Source organism: Lutra lutra, chromosome 8, assembly GCF_902655055.1.
Source record: "Lutra lutra chromosome 8, mLutLut1.2, whole genome shotgun sequence".
In the NCBI taxonomy this organism is placed as follows: Eukaryota; Metazoa; Chordata; class Mammalia; order Carnivora; family Mustelidae; genus Lutra; species Lutra lutra.
In genome coordinates this window covers 124,261,257-124,280,602 of record NC_062285.1, presented here as the reverse complement: position 1 = coordinate 124,280,602, position 19,346 = coordinate 124,261,257, and the positions used below count along the sequence as shown (strand labels likewise).

Below are 19,346 nucleotides of genomic sequence, written 5' to 3'. Positions count from 1 at the left end.
CATTCACTACGATCAAGTGGGATTTATTCCAGGGATGCAAGGATGGTTCAACATCCATAAATCAATCAACATGATAGACCACATTAACAAAATGAAGGATACAAATCTTATGATCCTCTCAATAGATATGGAGAAAGCATTTGACAAAATTCAAAATCCATTTATGACAAAAACTCTCAACAAAGTGAGTATAAAGGGAATGGACTTCACCTTATTAAAGGTCATGGATGACAAGTCTACAACTAATATTATACTCAATGGTGAAAAGCTAGAAGCTTTTCCTCAAAGACAAGGAACAAGACAGGGATGCCCACTCTCACCACTTTTAGCAACATAGTACTGGAAGTCCTAGCCATAACAATTAGTTAAGAAAAAGAAATGAAAGGCATCCTAATTGAAAAGGAGGAAATAAAACTATTACTACTTGCAGATGACACAATATAATGTATAGAAAACCCCAAAGACTCTAGTAAAAAATGGCTAATAAAAAAATTAATAAATAAAGTAAAGTTTCAGGTTATAGAATCAACATATAAAATTTATATAATACATAAATGCATCAAAAAGAATAAAATAGATAAGAATAAATATATAAGGAGTTTGAAAACTCTGTACACTGAAAACTGTAAGACCACTGATGACATAAATTGAAGAAGACACAACTAAATGGAAAGATATTCTATGTTCATGGACTGGAAGAAATATTAATATTTTTAATATGTCCATAATCTATAGATTCAATGCAATCCCTATCAAAATTCCAATGGCATTTTTCACAGAAACATAAAAAAACTCCCAAAATAATAAGGAATAGCAAGAGACCCTAAATACACAAAGCAATCTTGAGAAAGAAGAACAATGATAGAAGCATCGCTCTCCCTGACACAACCATATGTAGAAACTCTGAATTTTCATTAGAATAAGTTTATGATCTCATTTATACATGGAGTCTAAACACAAAGAAAGAAACAAAACCCCCAAGTTCATAGATACAGAAAACAGATTGTGTTTTCCAGAGGTGGACAAAATGAGTCAAATGGTATAGATTTTTACTATAAAATATACATATTTTGACTATATAATATAAAACTATAAAATAAATGTCCTAAGACTATAATATATAGCATGGTGTCTATAATTAACAGTATGTATTGTTAGTTGCTAAAAGAGTAGATCTCAAAATTCTTAACAAGATAAAAATCTGTGACAATGTGTGGAAATGGATGTTAACTAGTGTTATTGTGGTTATCATTTTGTAACATATATAAATATTGAATTGCTATGTTGTATACCTGAAACTAATATGTGTCAATTATAGGTAATAAAAATGATTTTTTAAGAGTACACAAGTAGATAAAAAAAAAATTCCAGATGTAGTTCCACACATATATGAACAATTGATTTTGAGGAGGAAAAGGATAATCTTTCAGCAAGTGGTACTGGAACAACTGGCTATCTATTTTTGCAAAGAAAAAGATCTGACCTTTACCTTTTATATAAAAATCAACTTGAAATAACTCATGAACTTAAATACATGAGTTAAAACTATGAGCTTTTTATGAGAAGACATAGAAAAAACTCTTAGAGACCTTGAGTTTGGGTAAGATATCTTAAATAAAAAATTAAACGCACAGACAGAACAGAAAAAAAGTAAAACCTTTTACTTTTTCAAAAGACACCATTAAGAAAAAACAAATGAATGCTTCAAACTGGGAAAAATATTTGAAAAAAATATATAAAGAATGCTTTTAACTTAAAAATAAGAAAAACAATAACAAATGGGCAACAAACTGAACAAACACTTCACCAAAGATGGGCATATTTGAAATAAACTAATGAAAACATGATCAATATTACTAATCATTAGGGAAATGCAAATTAAAATCACAATGAGATACTACACATCTACTAGAATTACAACAATGATACAGACTGATAATTCCAAATTTGTGAGAATGTGGAACACCTGAACTCTTACATAAAGTTGCTGGGAATGAAAATGATACAGGCATTTGAAAAACAATTTCTTATAAATTTAGAAACTTATCCTAAGATCAAGCAATGCTACTCCTAGTTATTTTCCCAAGAGAAATAGATAAAAAGACATGCAAATATGCAAAAAAATTTTAATATACAATGATTCTAAGGTTTATTTTTTAAGAGCTAAAAGCTGGACTGGATCCAAATATTCATTAATTAGTAAAGAGATATACACCTTTTAGTATATCCAGGCAGTGATGTACTATTCTGTACTAAAAAGGAATAGACTACTGACATATGCAACAACATAAGTGAATCTCAGTCACATTAACCTTAGTGAAAAAAGCCAGACACAAATTGCTAAATATTGGATGATTCTATTTGCATGAGATTCTAAAACAGGTGAAACTATAGTGGTAGAAAGCAGGTTAGAGGTTGCCAAGCAACTCACTGTAAAGTCATGAGGAAATTTTCTGCAGGATAAAAATGTTCTATTTCATCATTATGGTGATGGTTAAGTGACTATGTACAATTTTACAGGCTATGTCAAATGTATATTTAAAGTTGCTGGATTTTATGTAAATTACACCTAAATAAAGCTGATAAAACTTCCCATAATCCCCTCACCCAGAGAAAACTACCATTACTATTGTGGCATAATCACTTTGTTTTCATTTGTATTTATTATACCCAAAGTCATATTTATTTATGTACTTTATATCTTGTATTTACCAATTTGTAAAATACAATCTTTGTGTTCTATTACTTGCATTGAAAGACTCATTTTTTAAAAAGATTTTTATTTACTCATTTGACAGAGCAACACCAAGAGAGGGAATACAAGCGGGGGCGGGGGTGGGAAAGGGAGAAGCAGGCTTCCACCTGAGCGGGGAGCCCAGTGCAGGGCTCTATCCCAGGACTCTGGGACCAGGACCTGAGCTGAAGGCAGTCGTTTTAATGACTGAGCCACCCAGACACCCCATGAAAGACTAATTTTTTTTTCTTTTTTTTTTTTTTAAAGATTTATTTGACAGAGAGAGATCACAGGTAGGCAGAGAGGCAGGCACAGAGAGAGGGGGAAGCAGGCTCCCTGCTGAGCAGAGATCCTGATGCGGGGCTCGATCCCAGGACCCTGGGACCACGACCTGAGCTGAAGGCAGAGGCTTAACCCACTGAGCCACCCAGGTGCCCGAAAGACTAATTTTTAATGGCTCCTTCTAATTCCCTTAGTGATTCTTCTGTTGTTGGATATTTATTTTGCCTATTATAAATAACTGAAACTAGGAAAACACCTTTATGTATAAGGTTTTTATTCTGTGATTTAGATCTTTCTAAAGCTGAATCTGCATATTTTGACTGAATGTTGGAACAGCCTTCTAAGTGACCCACTTTCACTCCTCTCTTGCTGTTGCCAGAATTACTTCCCAAACACAACTGATGATGTCACTCTCCAGCTTACAACTTCAGTTGGCCTTTTTTCTTTTTAATTTTTTATTTCTTTTCAGCCTAACAGTATTCATTGTTTTTGCACCACACCCAGTGCTCCATGCAATCCGTACCCTCCTTAATACCCACCACCTGGTTCCCCCAACCTCCCACCCCCCGCCACTTCAAAACCCTCAGATTGTTTTTCAGAGTCCATAGTCTCTCATGGTTCACCTCCCCTTCCAATTTCCCTCAACTCCCTTCTCCTCTCCATCTCCCCTTGTCCTCCATGCTATTTGTTATGCTCCACAAATAAGTGAAACCATATGATAATTGACTCTCTCTGCTTGACTTATTTCACTCAGCATAATCTCTTCCAGTCCTGTCCATGTTGCTACAAAACTTGGGTATTCATCCTTTCTGATGGAGGCATAATACTCCATAGTGTATATGGACCACATCTTCCTTATCCATTCGTCCGTTGAAGGGCATCTTAGTTCTTTCCACAGATTGGCAACCATGGCCATTGCTGCTATAAACATTGGGGTACAGATGGACCTTCTTTTCACTACATCTGTATCTTTGGGGTAAATACCCAGTAGTGCAATTGCAGGGTCATAGGGAAGCTCTATTTTTAATTTCTTGAGGAATCTCCACACTGTTCTCCAAAGTGGCTGCACCAACTTGCATTCCCACCAACAGTGTAAGAGGGTTCCCCTTTCTCCACATCCCCTCCAACACACGTTGTTTCCTGTCTTGCTAATTTTGGCCATTCTAACTGGTGTAAGATGGTATAATGAAGACATACAAATGGCTATCAGACACATGAAAAAATGTTCATCATCACTAGCCATCAGGGAGATTCAAATTAAAACCACATTCAGGGGCGCCTGAGTGGCTCAGTGGGTTAAAGCCTCTGCCTTCAGCTCAGGTCATGATCTCAGAGTCCTGGGATCGAGCCCCGCATCAGGCTCTCTGCTCAGCAGGGAGCCTGCTTCCCTCTCTCTCTCTCTGCCTGCCTCTCTGCCTACTTGTGATCTCTCTCTGTCAAATAAATAAATTAAAAAAAAAAAACCAACCACATTCAGTTGGCCTTCTGTTGACTACGGAGTGAAGACATGGTTCCCTGTTGAAACACAAATATCTTACGATAAACAAACTTCAGCCCTCAATATACTCTATGTTACAGGTTGAACTGTGTCTCCCATAAAAGATATGTTGATGTTTCAACAAAGCCCTAACCTCAGAATATGACCTTATTTGGAAATACGGTAATTGCAGATTAACTAGTTAAGATGAAATCATACTGGAGCAGCATGGGCTCTTGATCCAATGCAGTTTAGTGTCCTTATAAGAAGCTGGCCATGTGAAGACACAGAAACACAGGAAGAATGCAGGTGAAGATGGAGACAGAGATTGGAGTGATGTACCCACAAGCCAAGGAGTATCAAGGATTGCTCACTGTCTTAAGAATCCAGGAGAGAGACATGGGACAGTTGACCCGTTAGGACCCTCAAAAGGAACTGACACTTTTCATACTTTGATTTTTGACTTCTAGATTCCAGAACAGTGAGAGAATAAATTTCTGTTATTTTAAGCCACCCAATTTGTGGTCCTTTGTTACAGCACTCCTAGGAAACTAATATATACTACATGTCCCTATCACACTGAGTGGCCTTCCTTTTCAAAACCTAGCCCACACTGTTCTCAGTTCAGAATGTTTTCCACACCTCCCTCCAAACCCACTCCTTTGCTTGGCAAACTTAAGACTTGGTTTCAGGATTTCCTTTTGGATGAAACCATTTCTGCTTTTCCTCTTGGCTTCAGGAAGCTGGCAGCATGGATCCTCATTTTCCCATTGTAAATAGGACTTGATATCCTACACTGTAATTACCAACTCTCCTTCAACATCCAATGAGATTTTTGAGAGCAGAGATCACATCTTACTCCTTTTTGTATACCCACTACCAAGTGATAGTGAGAATACACTGTCTACTGAGTCATGAAATCTTAACACATCCTACAAAAGGTGCATAACATAGAATACAAACTTTGGAATGACTTGAGTTAGGCAGACCAGATTAGGACTAAAATCCAGACTCCACCACTTAGCAGTTGCTGGGTAATCTTGGCCAAATTGCATAAGCTCTCTGAACCTCAAAATGTTCATCTATAAGACAGAGATTATAATTTCTTTCTGGTGGGTTATAAGAAATAGATCAGGTGTCATATGTGACTACAACTACAGAACTAATAGCCATTTAGTAAATATAGATATAGATATATTTTAAAATATATAATCACTATATTTTGTTGGACATATATGTAAGTCTAGAAAGATAAAATTAGTGTAAATATCTAGAAATAAAAGGAAATTATTATAAAACTTATTTTCAAAAATGGGACATATTTCACTTACAAATTACTGATAGAACCATATAAAGAATCTTTGAATTTCCATTAAAATAACCACAATCTTGTTAGTTTGATAGGAGAAAACTGAGGACTTCAAAATGTTTATTTACTGAAGGCAATTTAATTTTTGGCAATGAAAGTAAAAGGAAAAGAAAAAAGAAAAAGGAGGAAAAAACCCAGAAATGAAGAAAAGAGAAAGATATTCCTGACAAGTCTCTGCCAACATCTAGCTCCGTAATGACTCATTTTTTTTTTCCCTTAGGGAGAGAAGCTAATTTTGGCCATAATTGTTCTGTCTCTTGAATCGTTCTGAACAAAAATGAGCATTGAGGAAAGAGCCACACTGTCGTTTGAGCCCAGAGCCCTAGGCTCACAGTATACCTTGAGGGTCCCCGGGAGGCCCTTCTATCATAAAGGTAGTAGTAAGGTTTTGTCAAGCTTTTAACCCCATACAAAGGCCCTTCCCAGCTGCTGCAGACTGGTTCCAAGTGGAGCCCTATTTTTTCTCTGGTGAACACACAAAGCAAAAGGCAACAAAACAAACACATCAACCCCGTCCTTCAGAAGTCTTGTAAACCACTCACATCTGTTCTCAACATCTCTGTATCTGGCAATCTCCCAAAATAAAGTGCATTTGTTTTCTTAAATGTAACTTGTCAATCATAAAAGATGAATCTGGGACCATTAAACTGAGCTCCATTAGAACGGACAGACTTTTTTTTAATTAATTTTTTATTTTTTCAGCGTAACAGTATTCATTATTTTTGCACCACACCCAGTGCTCCATGCAATCCGTGTCCTCTCCAATACCCACTTTTATAGAATATCACCATTGTAAAACAGCATAAGTGGAGCTGGGACAAGTTTAACAGACCTTTAAGTTTAGATCTCTGAAGCAGAAGTAAATAGGGTTATAAACAGTACATGAACTAGCAAGAGAGTGTAGAAGCTAAGATTCCCCAGTTTGACTCCTGGCTTTGCCACTTTCTAGCTACTTCCCCAGCTTCCTCATCTATCACACGAAGATAATTATAGTATCTTCCTCAAGTGTTGCCATAAAAATTAACTGAGATGATTCTGTATAATGCATAGAATTGCATCTAGCAGATAGTATGCCCTTAATAAGTAGTAGGCTATTATTATAGCTGTTATTATTGGTCATTCCAGATTTCTTTTTTTTTAAGACTTCATTTACTTATTTGACAGACAGAGATCACAAGTAGGCAGAGAGGCAGGCAGAGAGAGAGGAAGAAAAGCAGACTCCCTGGTGAGCAGAGAGCCCAATGCGGGGCTTGATCCCAGGACCCTGAGATCATGACCTGAGCTGAAGGCAGAGGCTTTAACCCACTGAGCCACCCGGGCACCTCTCGCCATTCCAGATTTCTGCAAAAAGCATAGACACATCTAAAATGAAACATCTGGGGTAATTCGTCCTTTTTTCTCAAACTATCACATTTCTGGGAACCATACAAGATTTAAGCCGTAAGTTGTCAACTAAGACAAAGCAATTCAGAGGATGAATTATTCCAGGCTTGCCTTGCCTGGAGTGGCCCTAAAATGTTCCCTTCTGCCCAAAGGTTATTACAGTACATCCATCAGATTCTTATTGGATACTCTCCAAGGCCCAAGGACTGTCAAATCTCTAATCCACCTACTTGCGACTCAGAAGCTACTCAGCTTCATGTTCCAGGCAGCCACCACCAATCAATGAGGTTGGTAAGAATAAAATACAGCTATTTGTTATCACCAGAACAAGACACTACAACCTTTCAAGAAGGGATGTAATCCCCCTTTATAATGGTGGTACTGAGTGAGGAGTCAGGGAGATGATGACCTCTGCCCTTTAGACAAATGTCATTATACCAGAATTTCATTTCTCTGCAGTCTCAGAAGATAAACCGGGAGAAGAAAACATTATTTCAGTCAAAACTGGTTAAATACTAAAGTGGGGAAAGGAGTTTAGTGTATTAATTCTTCCAGTAAATTACTCTCTATACATAAGAATAAACTCATTACATAGTAGACCCATGGCCTAAAGCAGAGCTGCCCAGTGGGTATGCAAGGGATGATTATAGGTATGTAAGAGGTAATAAAACCTTCATCTTTTGGGACAGGTAAGGTAGAGGTACTTAGGACAGTATCATGCACATAATGTACATCAGTATGCTGTGAAAATAGTATTTCATATGCGTGCCATGACTGGGAAAAGTTTGAGAATCACTGGTTTAGTAAATGAATACATTTTATAAAATATCCTCAATTGTAACTATGGCAAAGCTTAAGCACTGGGTGACTTATTATACTTCCATCATGGTTACAAATACGAAGATGTTCTAGAAAAAATCCTACATACGTTCTTAATCTGAGAGCTCAATCCCATAACCAAAATTCTGTTGTGATTAGCTTCCTGTGTTTGCAAGGGACAGAAATGCACATGCACTAAGGTATAGCACAGATAATGAGGGTTTTTCACAAGTACTGTCAAGGGAGGCAAGAATCCCATGGGAATTAAAAGACTGAGCCAATCTTTTGATTGGGGCATTTAACCCATTAACATTCAGGGTAAGTATTGAGAGATATGAATTTAGTGCCATTGTATTGCCTGTAAGGTGACTGTTATTGTATATTGTCTCTGTTTCTTTCTGATCTACTACTTTTAGGGTCTCTCTTTGCTTAGAGGACCCCTTTTAATATTTCCTGTAGAGCTGGTTTGGTATTTGCAAATTCTTTCAGTTTTTGTTTGTCCTGGAAGCTTTTAATCTCTCCGTCTATTTTCAATGATAGCCTAGCTGGATATAGTATTCTTGGCTGCATGTTTTTCTCATTTAGTACTCTGAATATGTGGTATATATACACAATGGAATACTACGCAGCCATCAAAAGAAATGAAATCTTGCCATTTGCGACGACGTGGATGGAACTAGAGGGTATCATGCTTAGTGAAATAAGTCAATCAGAGAAAGACAACTATCATATGATCTCCCTGATATGAGGGAGAAGAGATGCAACATGGGGGGTTGAGGGGGTAGGAGAAGAATAAATGTAACAAGATGGGATTGGGAGGGAGACAAACCATAAGTGACTCTTAATCTCACAAAACAAACTGAGGGTTGATGGGGGGAGGGGGGTTGGGGGGGTGGGGTTATGGACATTGGGGAGGGTATGTGCTATGGTGAGTGCTGTGAAGTGTGTAAACCTGGCGATTCACAGACCTGTACCCCTGGGGATAAAAATATATGTTTATTTTGCTAAGTTCTTTATAGATTTTGGACACTAGCCCTTTATCTGATATGTCATTTGCAAATATCTTCTCCCATTCTGTCAGTTGTCTTTTGGTTTTGTTAACTGTTTCCTTTGCTGTGCAAAAGCTTTTGATCTTGATAAAATCCCAAAAGTTCATTTTTGCCCTTGCTTCCCTTGCCTTTGGTGATGTTCCTAGGAAGATGTTGCTGCGGCTGAGGTCGAAGAGGTTGCTGCCTGTGTTCTCCTCGAGGATTTTGATGGATTCCTTTCTCACATTGAGATCCTTCATCCATTTTGAGTCTATTTTCGTGTGTGGTGTAAGGAAATGATCCAATTTCATTTTTCTGCATGTGGCTGTCCAATTTTCCCAACACCATTTATTGAAGAGGCTGTCTTTTTTCCAGTGGACATTCTTTCCTGCTTTGTCGAAGATGAGTTGACCATAGAGTTGAGGGTCCATTTCTGGGCTCTCTATTCTGTTCCATTGATCTATGTGTCTGTTTTTGTGCCAGTACCATGCTGTCTTGATGATGACAGCTTTGTAATAGAGCTTGAAGTCCGGAATTGTGATGCCACCAACTTTGGCTTTCTTTTTCAATATTCCTTTGGCTATTTGAGGTCTTTTCTGGTTCCATATAAATTTTAGGATTATTTGTTCCATTTCTTTGAAAAAAATGGATGGTACTTTGATAGGAATTGCATTAAATGTGTAGATTGCTTTGGTAGCATAGACATTTTCACAATATTTATTCTTCCAATCCAGGAGCATGGAACATTTTTCCATTTCTTTGTGTCTTCCTCAATTTCTTTCATGAGTACTTTATAGTTTTCTGAGTATAGATTCTTAGTTTCTTTGGTTAGGTTTATTCCTAGGTATCTTATAGTTTTGGGTGCAATTGTAAATGGGATGGACTCCTTAATTTCTCTTTCTTCTGTCTTGTTGTTGGTGTAGAGAAATGCAACTGATTTCTGTGCATTGATTTTATATCCTGACACTTTACTGAATTCCTGTACAAGTTCTAGCAGTTTTGGAGTGGAGTCTTTTGGGTTTTCCACATATAGTATCATATCATCTGCAAAGAGTGATAGTTTGACTTCTTCTTTGCCGATTTGGATGCCTTTAATTTCCTTTTGTTGTCTGATTGCTGAGGCTAGGACTTCTAGTACTATGTTGAATAGCAGTGGTGATAACGGACATCCCTGCCGTGTTCCTGACCTTAGCGGAAAAGCTTTCAGTTTTTCTCCATTGAGAATGATATTTGTGGTGGGTTTTTCATAGATGGCTTTGATAATATTGAGGTATGTGCCGTCTATCCCTACACTTTGAAGAGTTTTGATCAGGAAGGGATGCTGTACTTTGTCAAATGCTTTTTTAGCATCTATGGAGAGTATCATATGGTTCTTGTTCTTTCTTTTATTAATGTGTTGTATCACATTGATTGATTTGCGGATGTTGAACCAACCTTGCAGCCCTGGAATAAATCCCACTTGGTCGTGGTGAATAATCCTTTTAATGTACTGTTGAATCCTATTGGCTTAGCAAACTCAACACCCAAAGAACAAATAATCCAATCAAGAAATGGGCAGAGGACATGAACAGACATTTCTGCAAAGAAGACATCCAGATGGCCAACAGACACATGAAAAAGTGCTCCATATCACTTGGCATCAGGGAAATACAAATCAAAACCACCATGAGATATCACCTCACACCAGTCAGAATGGCTAAAATTAACAAGTCAGGAAATGACAGATGCTGGCGAGGATGCGGAGAAAGGGGAACCCTCCTACACTGTTGGTGGGAATGCAAGCTGGTGCAACCACTCTGGAAAACAGCATGGAGGTTCCTCAAAATGTTGAAAATAGAACTACCCTATGACCCTGCAATTGCACTGCTGGGTATTTACCCTAAAGATACAAATGTAGTGATCCGAAGGGGCACGTGCACCTGAATGTTTATAGCAGCAATGTCTACAATAGCCAAACTATGGAAAGAACCTAGATGTCCATCTACAGACGAATGGATAAAGAAGATGTGGTATATATACACAATGGAATACTATGCAGCCATCAAAGGAAATGAAATCTTGCCATTTGCGACGACGTGGATGGAACTAGAGGGTATCATGCTTAGCGAAATAAGTCAATCAGAGAAAGACAACTATCATATGATCTCCCTGATATGAGGGAGAGGAGATGCAACATGGGGGGTTGAGGGGGTAGGAGAAGAGTAAATGAAACAAGATGGGATTGGGAGGGAGACAAACCATAAGTGACTCTTAATCTCACAAAACAAACTGAGGGTTGATGGGGGGAGGGGGTTAGGAGAGGGGGGTGGGGTTATGGATATTGGGGAGGGTATGTGCTATGGTGAGTGCTGTGAAGTGTGTAAACCTGGCGATTCGCAGACCTGTACCCCTGGGGATAAAAATATATGTTTATAAAGCTGTAAAAAAAAAAAAGAAAAAGAAAAAAGAAAGGATGAATACCCAAGTTTTGTAGCAAAATGGACGGGACTGGAAGAGATGATGCTGAGTGAAATAAGTCAAGCAGAGAGAGTCAATTATCATATGGTTTCACTTATTTGTGGAGCATAACAAATAGCATGGAGGACAAGGGGAGATGGAGAGGAGAAGGGAGTTGAGGGAAATTGGAAGGGGAGGTGAACCATGAGAGACTATGGACTCTGAAAAACGATCTGAGAATTTTGAAGGGGTGGGGGGTGGGAGGTTGGGGGCACCAGGTGGTGGGTATTGTAGAGGGCACGGATTGCATGGAGCACTGGGTGTGGTGCAAAAATAATGAATACTGTTATGCTGAAAAAATAAAAAATTAATTAAAATTTAAAAAAAAAAAGTAACCACCATTAACTGTTTACTCTAACTTTGTCCAGACTCTTTTTTGTACCACTAAATCAAAACATTATAATGATTTGATGAGAAAGAGACTAAGAAACCCATTTTATAAAGAAGTAGGTTAAGTACTTTCTTTGGGTTAAGAAATTCTTTAAGTGAATGTTCCATTATACCTTGTTATTATGAGAGCTCTGGACCTTAGCTGATCTAGAAAAACTCAATTCTGTTTTTTAAGTAGCTCTTGTCTTTTGGGGGGTCATTTTAACCAAAACTGGAAGGAAGCCAGTGGTGAGCACTCATACATTAGCTGGATGAAAAGATTCCACTTACAACAGAAAGTCCTGTATACTTCTATGAGTACTTAGATCTTTACCACACTTTTTGACATACTATAAGGTTTATTTTTGTCTCCAACAGGAGGTGAATTTTACTTTAATAATGGGATGTTGATGAAATTGTTGAAGGTTTAAGAGAAATCAGATGTATTTCTCCTCTATGACATTACTTTTTAAATAAACTAAGTGTATTTTTTATCAGCTCATATTTAATAGAATGGCCAGATGAAATTACTTGAGACTTTTCCTTTCATAGCCACATGAAAAAGTCAGATTTCTGAAGGAACTTATTATAGAGCAAATAAGGGGAACTCAAATTACATGTATACAGAACACTTACCCCAGACTGCCATGAAAACAGCAAAGAAGACAGTGGCTCCATTGTCAAAGAGGTGGGTTACCTAGGAACATTATGAATTACAGTTAAACTAGCTTCTCATATACTGTATTTCAGTTCACCTATTTTCAGATTTTGTAAAAATAAATGAATTTTGCAGGGTTTCTTTTTTTTTTTTTTAAAGATTTTATTTATTTATTTGAGAGAGAGACAGTGAGAGAGAGCATGAGCGAGGAGAAGGTCAGAGGGAGAAGCAGACTCCCCATGGAGCTGGGAGCCCGATGCGGGACTCGATCCCGGAACTCCAGGATCATGACCTGAGCCGAAGGCAGTCGTCCAACTAACTGAGCCACCCAGGCGTCCCTGAAGGGTTTCTTTGGGAGATATTCCTTTTGGATCATAATCAAGAAGGGGGTTCATCAAACTATGAAGTAGTTTGGATATGCAAAAGAGAATTTGTTCCCTTTACGCGGGCATCACATAGCTGAACATTTATCAGCAGCCCCAATAGTGCTAAGAATTTTATTTATGCACCATAAATACTGTTATAAGTGGACATATGGTTATACTTACTATATTTAAGACTAGGGAGGTATTATTGTTGCTGCTTTAAAGACTTCTGATTCCTATTTTTAATGGCTCATTTATTCACTTTGAAAACATGCCTATTTTGTTTGTGTATTTTTGGGCAAACATTTTCTGGGATGCCCTCTGGATTTTAATATTACAAAGAAAAGAGAGTGGACCATTAACAAAATCCACTTCCACCTTTATTAAAGCTTCAGGTAATCACTGTATTTACCTATTACACATTACACAAAGACAGCTATCAAAAACTTTATTGCTAGATAATACATTCTATCACAAACACCACAGCAGAAAGCAGATATTCATCCTGCAAAACTGCTATGCTCATTTCCGCCTTCAGGATAAATCATACCAATGCCATACTAAATTGAAATGATGACTGATACATTCATAAAGCATAACCTTTTTTGGATGCTCTATAGCTCTCTATAAAACATACTTTACTGTCCCTTGGAGAATGTGCCAACTATAAACAGGTCTTTTCCTGTTATATCTGAGTGTGAAGTATTTCAAAATTTTCCAAAAGTTTATGCCTTCTTTTTATTTGAACATAGGAGAGATGAGAAGCATTCAAATACCAAATGTAGATAAAAGGCAAAAGCTAATTTATTTCATATGCCAGAGGGAGTGTTAAATTGTATTGTATATTGTATTAATGCACCGAGCATTAAATCAAGCCTGAGAGTTCTAGGGTATGTGGCTGGTCTGTGCTCTCTATCAGGGTATTTGCAGGGAGTTGGTGGAAGTTGTGGCCTGTACCATTGGTGGAGATGATGGAACGAGTTGTGGTGGTCATTGTTTTTGGTTGTTCACCTTACCTTTCTTCCTTATCCTGGTAATAGATGTCTCTCATGTAGGTCATTGGGGGGCAAGTGGCTCAAACAGAATCAATTAGAGTCCTTCCCTGGGACTGACAGATAAACATTTGGACAGAGACATTTTTCTGCTGCAGTTACTTGGAAATATGTGAATCAGGAGGGGTGAGTTAGTAAGGACTTCTGGTTCCTATAAAATGGTAAGTTAAAATAGATTGAGGGCTCCCTTTGCCAAAATAAACCCTAGAGAAGCAATATAGTAGATTCTGGGAACTAGCAAAACACAAACACAAGACTGTGAGAAGCCCCAGGGGAGATGGAAAGTTGCCTTGAATGTGTGTGTGTGTGTGTGTGTGTGTGTGTGTGTGTGTGTGTGTGTGTGTGTGATGGAGGTGGTGGTATACAGGGAGAGTTAGTGGCAGTTTCCAAGCAGAGTGGAAGCTTAGCTTGGAGCAATACACAAGTCCTACTCCAGTCTCTCCCTCAATGGTCATTGGAAAATTACTGTCTCCCACCAAATCAGCTACAACAGGCCAAACCACAGGGGCTGGTTCTTGGGGTAATATCACGGATGTTCAGAGTTCTGCCTTATTGAGGAGATGAAAAGGTGCAGCCTGGCCATAAGCTGTCCTCAGATATTCTCTCCTCAGTCCAAGTCCTCTTAAACGCCAGGGCTGGTAGATTACAGTCAAGGGAGAGTGGCTTCACCCAATTCTGTTTTATTTCTGGCTGAGTTAAAAATGAAACACTGACCAAACAAGTCCTCTAGAAAAGTGCAGCACACGGTGGTGCCTGGGCACACTGTTTTCTCCTTTCTTTAAACTCTCCAGGTCTGAGAGCTGAGTGCCTGGCCTCTGACCATTACCCAAAGTGGTTGACACCTCCAGGGGACAAATGTGCACAGGTCAAAATAATGAAGTATGGGGGGAAGACAGCTGACTCCAAAGAATTCCAGACTAGGCAATGCACATGTTCTGAAACAGACATTCTGTAACCAGTGTTACAGCAATGTAACCAGCAGACCAAGCATTTTTAAAAAGCATAAAAACATGCTTAAAGAGATGAAGAAGATATAAGACTCATATTGTGGCAGTCAACAGCCAGCTTCCCGATCATGTGAGGAGAAGTTCTCTGCAGAAGGTTCATGGGGCCAAAAAGAGACATCTGAGGCCTGGAGGACCAGGTTAGGCCTGGAGGCACTTGTTCTCAGACAGCATGAGCTATTCCAGTGTATTTTCCAGTGAAATAAGCCCATAAGTCCCTTCCTGCTTATGCCAATTTGAGGTGGGTTTCTGACCTTGCAAATGTAAAAGGTGGTGATAAAGCATTCCTGACCAGCAGAACAGCCGTTGGTTAGATTGGACCTGGACTCTGACTGGATCTAATATCCCGATGTATCCTCAACCCCATGAAATTTGTTTAGCATTTCTAATAAGAGCTTCTAAAGGAAACTCTACAGAACTTCAATTCTTTCATCTGAGACATTTTTTAAGCTTTTATTTTAGTAAGTTTTTTAAAGCACTACCAACTCTAAAATCCAGAATACAAACATCTTGTAGCCTCAGTATGGCACAATGATTATGTTTTGTAGTCAGATAAACCAAGGCCTAGCCAATTATTTCTGTGTGACCATGGATGAGTAGTTTTACCTCTGAGTAAAATGAGAGTAATAACATCTATCTTGAAATGAGAGTAATAACATCTATCTTCCTGTAAAGATTAGAAATAAAATGTAGGTTGCCTAACTACTTTTATATCTATAGCCTAGCTATTATTATAATCATGATTATTGTAGATCTTATGTTCGGTAGGATAACTGCTTAACCACCTCCTATAAAATTGAGCACTCTGAACTATCCATGATGATCCTTTTCGGGAATTATTGTGGATCTCTTAAAAAGAGAACTTCATTCAAGGCATATCTTTCCACGTAAAAAACAAATATCCCCAGACATCAGTAACAACAAAAGACTGGGTTTCTGAGATTCCAGAAAGCAGAATTCTTGCACCTGAGTTATTCGAGCTCAATGATGATCTCATGCTCTTTAAACAAGATAATATTACTGAGAAAATTCTTTTGATTCTCACCAAATCTGTATTTCCCAAGCTTGTTCTATTAAATTTTCCTCACTCACTCGGGTCTATCTGTACATTCTCCAAAGGTGGGGAGAGTATTTCGTGTGTTTTTGGTCTCCCGCAGCATGTATGCACATCTTTCTAAGATCACAGCTGCCTGCTGTGGTTTGGGCTCTACACACGTAGACTGGCCACCTGCAATGCTATAGATATCATGGATGGGTGGGCTCCTGGACTGTCTCTCAAATGTTCTCTCATTTAAAACGAGCAAAACTCTGCCATACCAACAGTATAATTAAATAGATCCAAGATGCAGGGATTGCCGACATTCAGTACAGTCTGCCAACCCTTCTTTTATCTGAAATCAGGGCAAGTTGACAGGTAGTGGTCTTGGAAAAGTCCTCAACAGCCTGTACTCCAGCTATTGCTTTGTATTAGTGACCTGGCCCATAAGTAAAAAATAAGGAATTCTATGAATGTGTCTAAAATTTTAATAAAGTAAGGCATAACATGAAGTAACATATAATAGACATAACGATGCCTTGTATTTTTTTTTTCAAATTATTTTTTCCACATATGTATTATATTAGTTTCTTTTTTGGTCTTTATGACAAGCCATGGGACAGAGAAGGCAGGAGTCACTGCCCACATTTTAGAGATGAGAAAGCTCAGCCTCAAAGAAACTGTCCATGTGCATGGTCAGGGAGGCATGTAATTGAACTAGTCCTGAATCTAAATTTTTTTTTGACAATAACAATAATGAAAGAGGAAGATGATGGTGGCTCTCATTTGCTAAGATCTTACCATCTGCTGAGTACTTTGCTCAGCATACACTTATAACAATCGAGTGAAATAAGCATCATGTTCTCCACTTTGCAGATAAGAAAACGATGGCTCAGAGAGATCAATAAGTTATTCTGGCACTGACAAATGGTAAAGAGCAATGTCAAGGTCTGAGTCTTTCTCTGACTCCAACAACTGTACTTTTTCAGTATGCACACTGCAGCCTCCTCTGACGAAGATCAGAGCTAATACATTTAAAATACAAAAATACATATACAGTAAAAAACATATTTGAATTAGAATGCCAAGTGATAGAAGTAACGTTAACTCTCTCCTACAACATAAACTCGAGACTCAAAGACTAGAAATGACAAAGAGAATATAGTTACTCTCTGTTCCTTGGGAAAATGTATAAAAAATTCAATGTACCTAAAGTGCCACAGATTTGAAATTACCTTGGCATAAACACAGCTGTCTGACAGCCTCATGAATGGACAGTATTTATCGCACACAGGACACATGATGATATCTGTAGCTTGGCAGACTTCTTTACTGGAAAAGAGAACAGAAAAGGACTGCTTTTTAATGACATAAAAGCATGTTTTCCCCTCCAATTTCACCAGAGTGCTTAACCACTAAATAAGACCCAGTAGATTATTGTCCTTACAATCTTCCTAGCCTTATCTGTTATTAAAGTAAACGAGCGCTTGCACATTTTAATAATTTGATAAGCCTACTTATTTATGAGGTTGTTTCTTGGTTTTATGTTTTAAAAAGTTACACTCTGAAAAATACATGAAGCATAACACTGGATGTTCTACCCTAAATGAAACAAAAGTCATTCACAACACTGTAGAGATTTGAAGCAATTTCCTTCTGAATTATAGGAACAACCAGGTACCTAAAAGTGCCTGCCTCAATCTCCATGTGCATAAGTGAAAACTAATAATGGAGGGATAAATCAAAATGTGATGCATTAGTTCTATGGGAAAACTACATCCCCATTAACAATTCCACCAGAGAGTAAAATATTTTTTACAAGTGGGAAAATCAATCAATCACTTTTACTTTTGCAATCACTTTTAAAAGCCACTTTTATTATTTAAGATCATTGTCCAGCCTGGCAATAAAATCTCTATGAATACCTTAAACTATATACTGGTGAGAAAGCTGAAACTTTCATCCTCAACACTGAATCATTCTCAAGACCTCAACAAGTTGGTAAGATGTCTTTCTGGCTCAGGTTTAAAGGGTCCTTGTAAAAACACAGAATTCATAAAAAAACATTATTAGCCCACTATTTTGCAGGATTAGCAAAAAGAGAAAAGGTAAAAAGTCAGAAAGAGAGCAACTTTAAGCCAGTGAATGAAAGCAAATTTTTTTTTTTTTTTGCGGACACAGAGTGGCTTATATGTCCATTAATGTAAATTTTGCTTCCCTGGTAACTGAAGATTATAGCAGCATGGGCAATAAATGGAAGATCTAATAAATTGAGCCTTCTGAATTTTTCCCAGGAGTGACTGAGAATGAAGTTAGATGGAAAAGAAGTTCTACAATCTGGGAACAACCCAAAAGTACCACCACCCACCTCTATATAGAAGCAAAGGCAGGCTTACCCAAAGCTCCCCGTACCTGACTTGGCAGTGATCCAGAGTAATGACTCCATACAAGAAAACAAACAATCCAATGAAGGCCGCTGGGAAGAGCATGCCAGTGTACCAGCCCAACCAGGCAAAATACAACCCAATCTTCTCTCCAAAGTACCGCCTGTTTAAGACACAGGAGCCTCACAAATCAAAGTGAAGTGTGTAGAGTTAGGCATTATAATACTTTGCTCAGTCACGTTACTTTGTAGTGGCCTTGCTGATAACACAGGCATCCAAGAGAATAGAGCACTTGACCAAACTAAGGCTCAGGCTTTAATTTCTTCTCCTATCGTTATATATCAGAAATAGAATGAACCCTTCCATAAAAGAACATGATTCTATACAAGCTTGTTCTGAGACCACAGAATAAACCTGTGCCCATTTGGGAAGATACAACACTTATGACTACAGAACCAGGAGAATCTGAAGTGGTGGTGACAACACATCATCTCATCTTTGCTGTTTCTGAGTGTGTGTTTGTTTGTAACACATGTATTATCATTACATATATCTTTAAAAATAGGAAACAAAGTTATTGTGAAAAACTGCAAATACCTCTTTCAATATTTTGTAGCTTATTAATATGTTTACAATGCTTGAATCACAAGATATTAGAAAGAAAAGAACTCTACAGAGATTCAAAATGATTGATACTGAGAACAACTTTTCTAAGTGATGATTTTTCACAAGTTTCAACATCTACCTCAGTAAATATTTTTCTGAGACTAACCAGTCTGCCTAGTGGCCTTGAAGTGCACAAAGTTAAGGAATGTTCAGGGAATTCCTTGCTTTTTCTTTCTCAAACACATTAATAATATAATTGACTTATGTTAGAATACAACCCAAAT

General features: G+C 37.9%; 1 protein-coding gene across 2 annotated transcripts in view; it reads right to left on the bottom strand.

Annotated features, from left to right (window-relative positions):
* Positions 1-19,346, bottom strand: part of ANO4 (anoctamin 4) — a 462,190-nt gene that overhangs the window by 69,626 nt on the left and 373,218 nt on the right. For both annotated transcript variants that reach the window (XM_047742883.1, XM_047742884.1), the window contains 3 exons: positions 18,485-18,619; positions 17,308-17,404; positions 12,594-12,654 (listed from right to left, as the gene is read on the bottom strand). In XM_047742883.1, the coding sequence (XP_047598839.1) occupies positions 12,594-12,654; positions 17,308-17,404; positions 18,485-18,619 (293 nt within the window). The remainder of the gene's footprint in view (positions 1-12,593; positions 12,655-17,307; positions 17,405-18,484; positions 18,620-19,346) is intronic.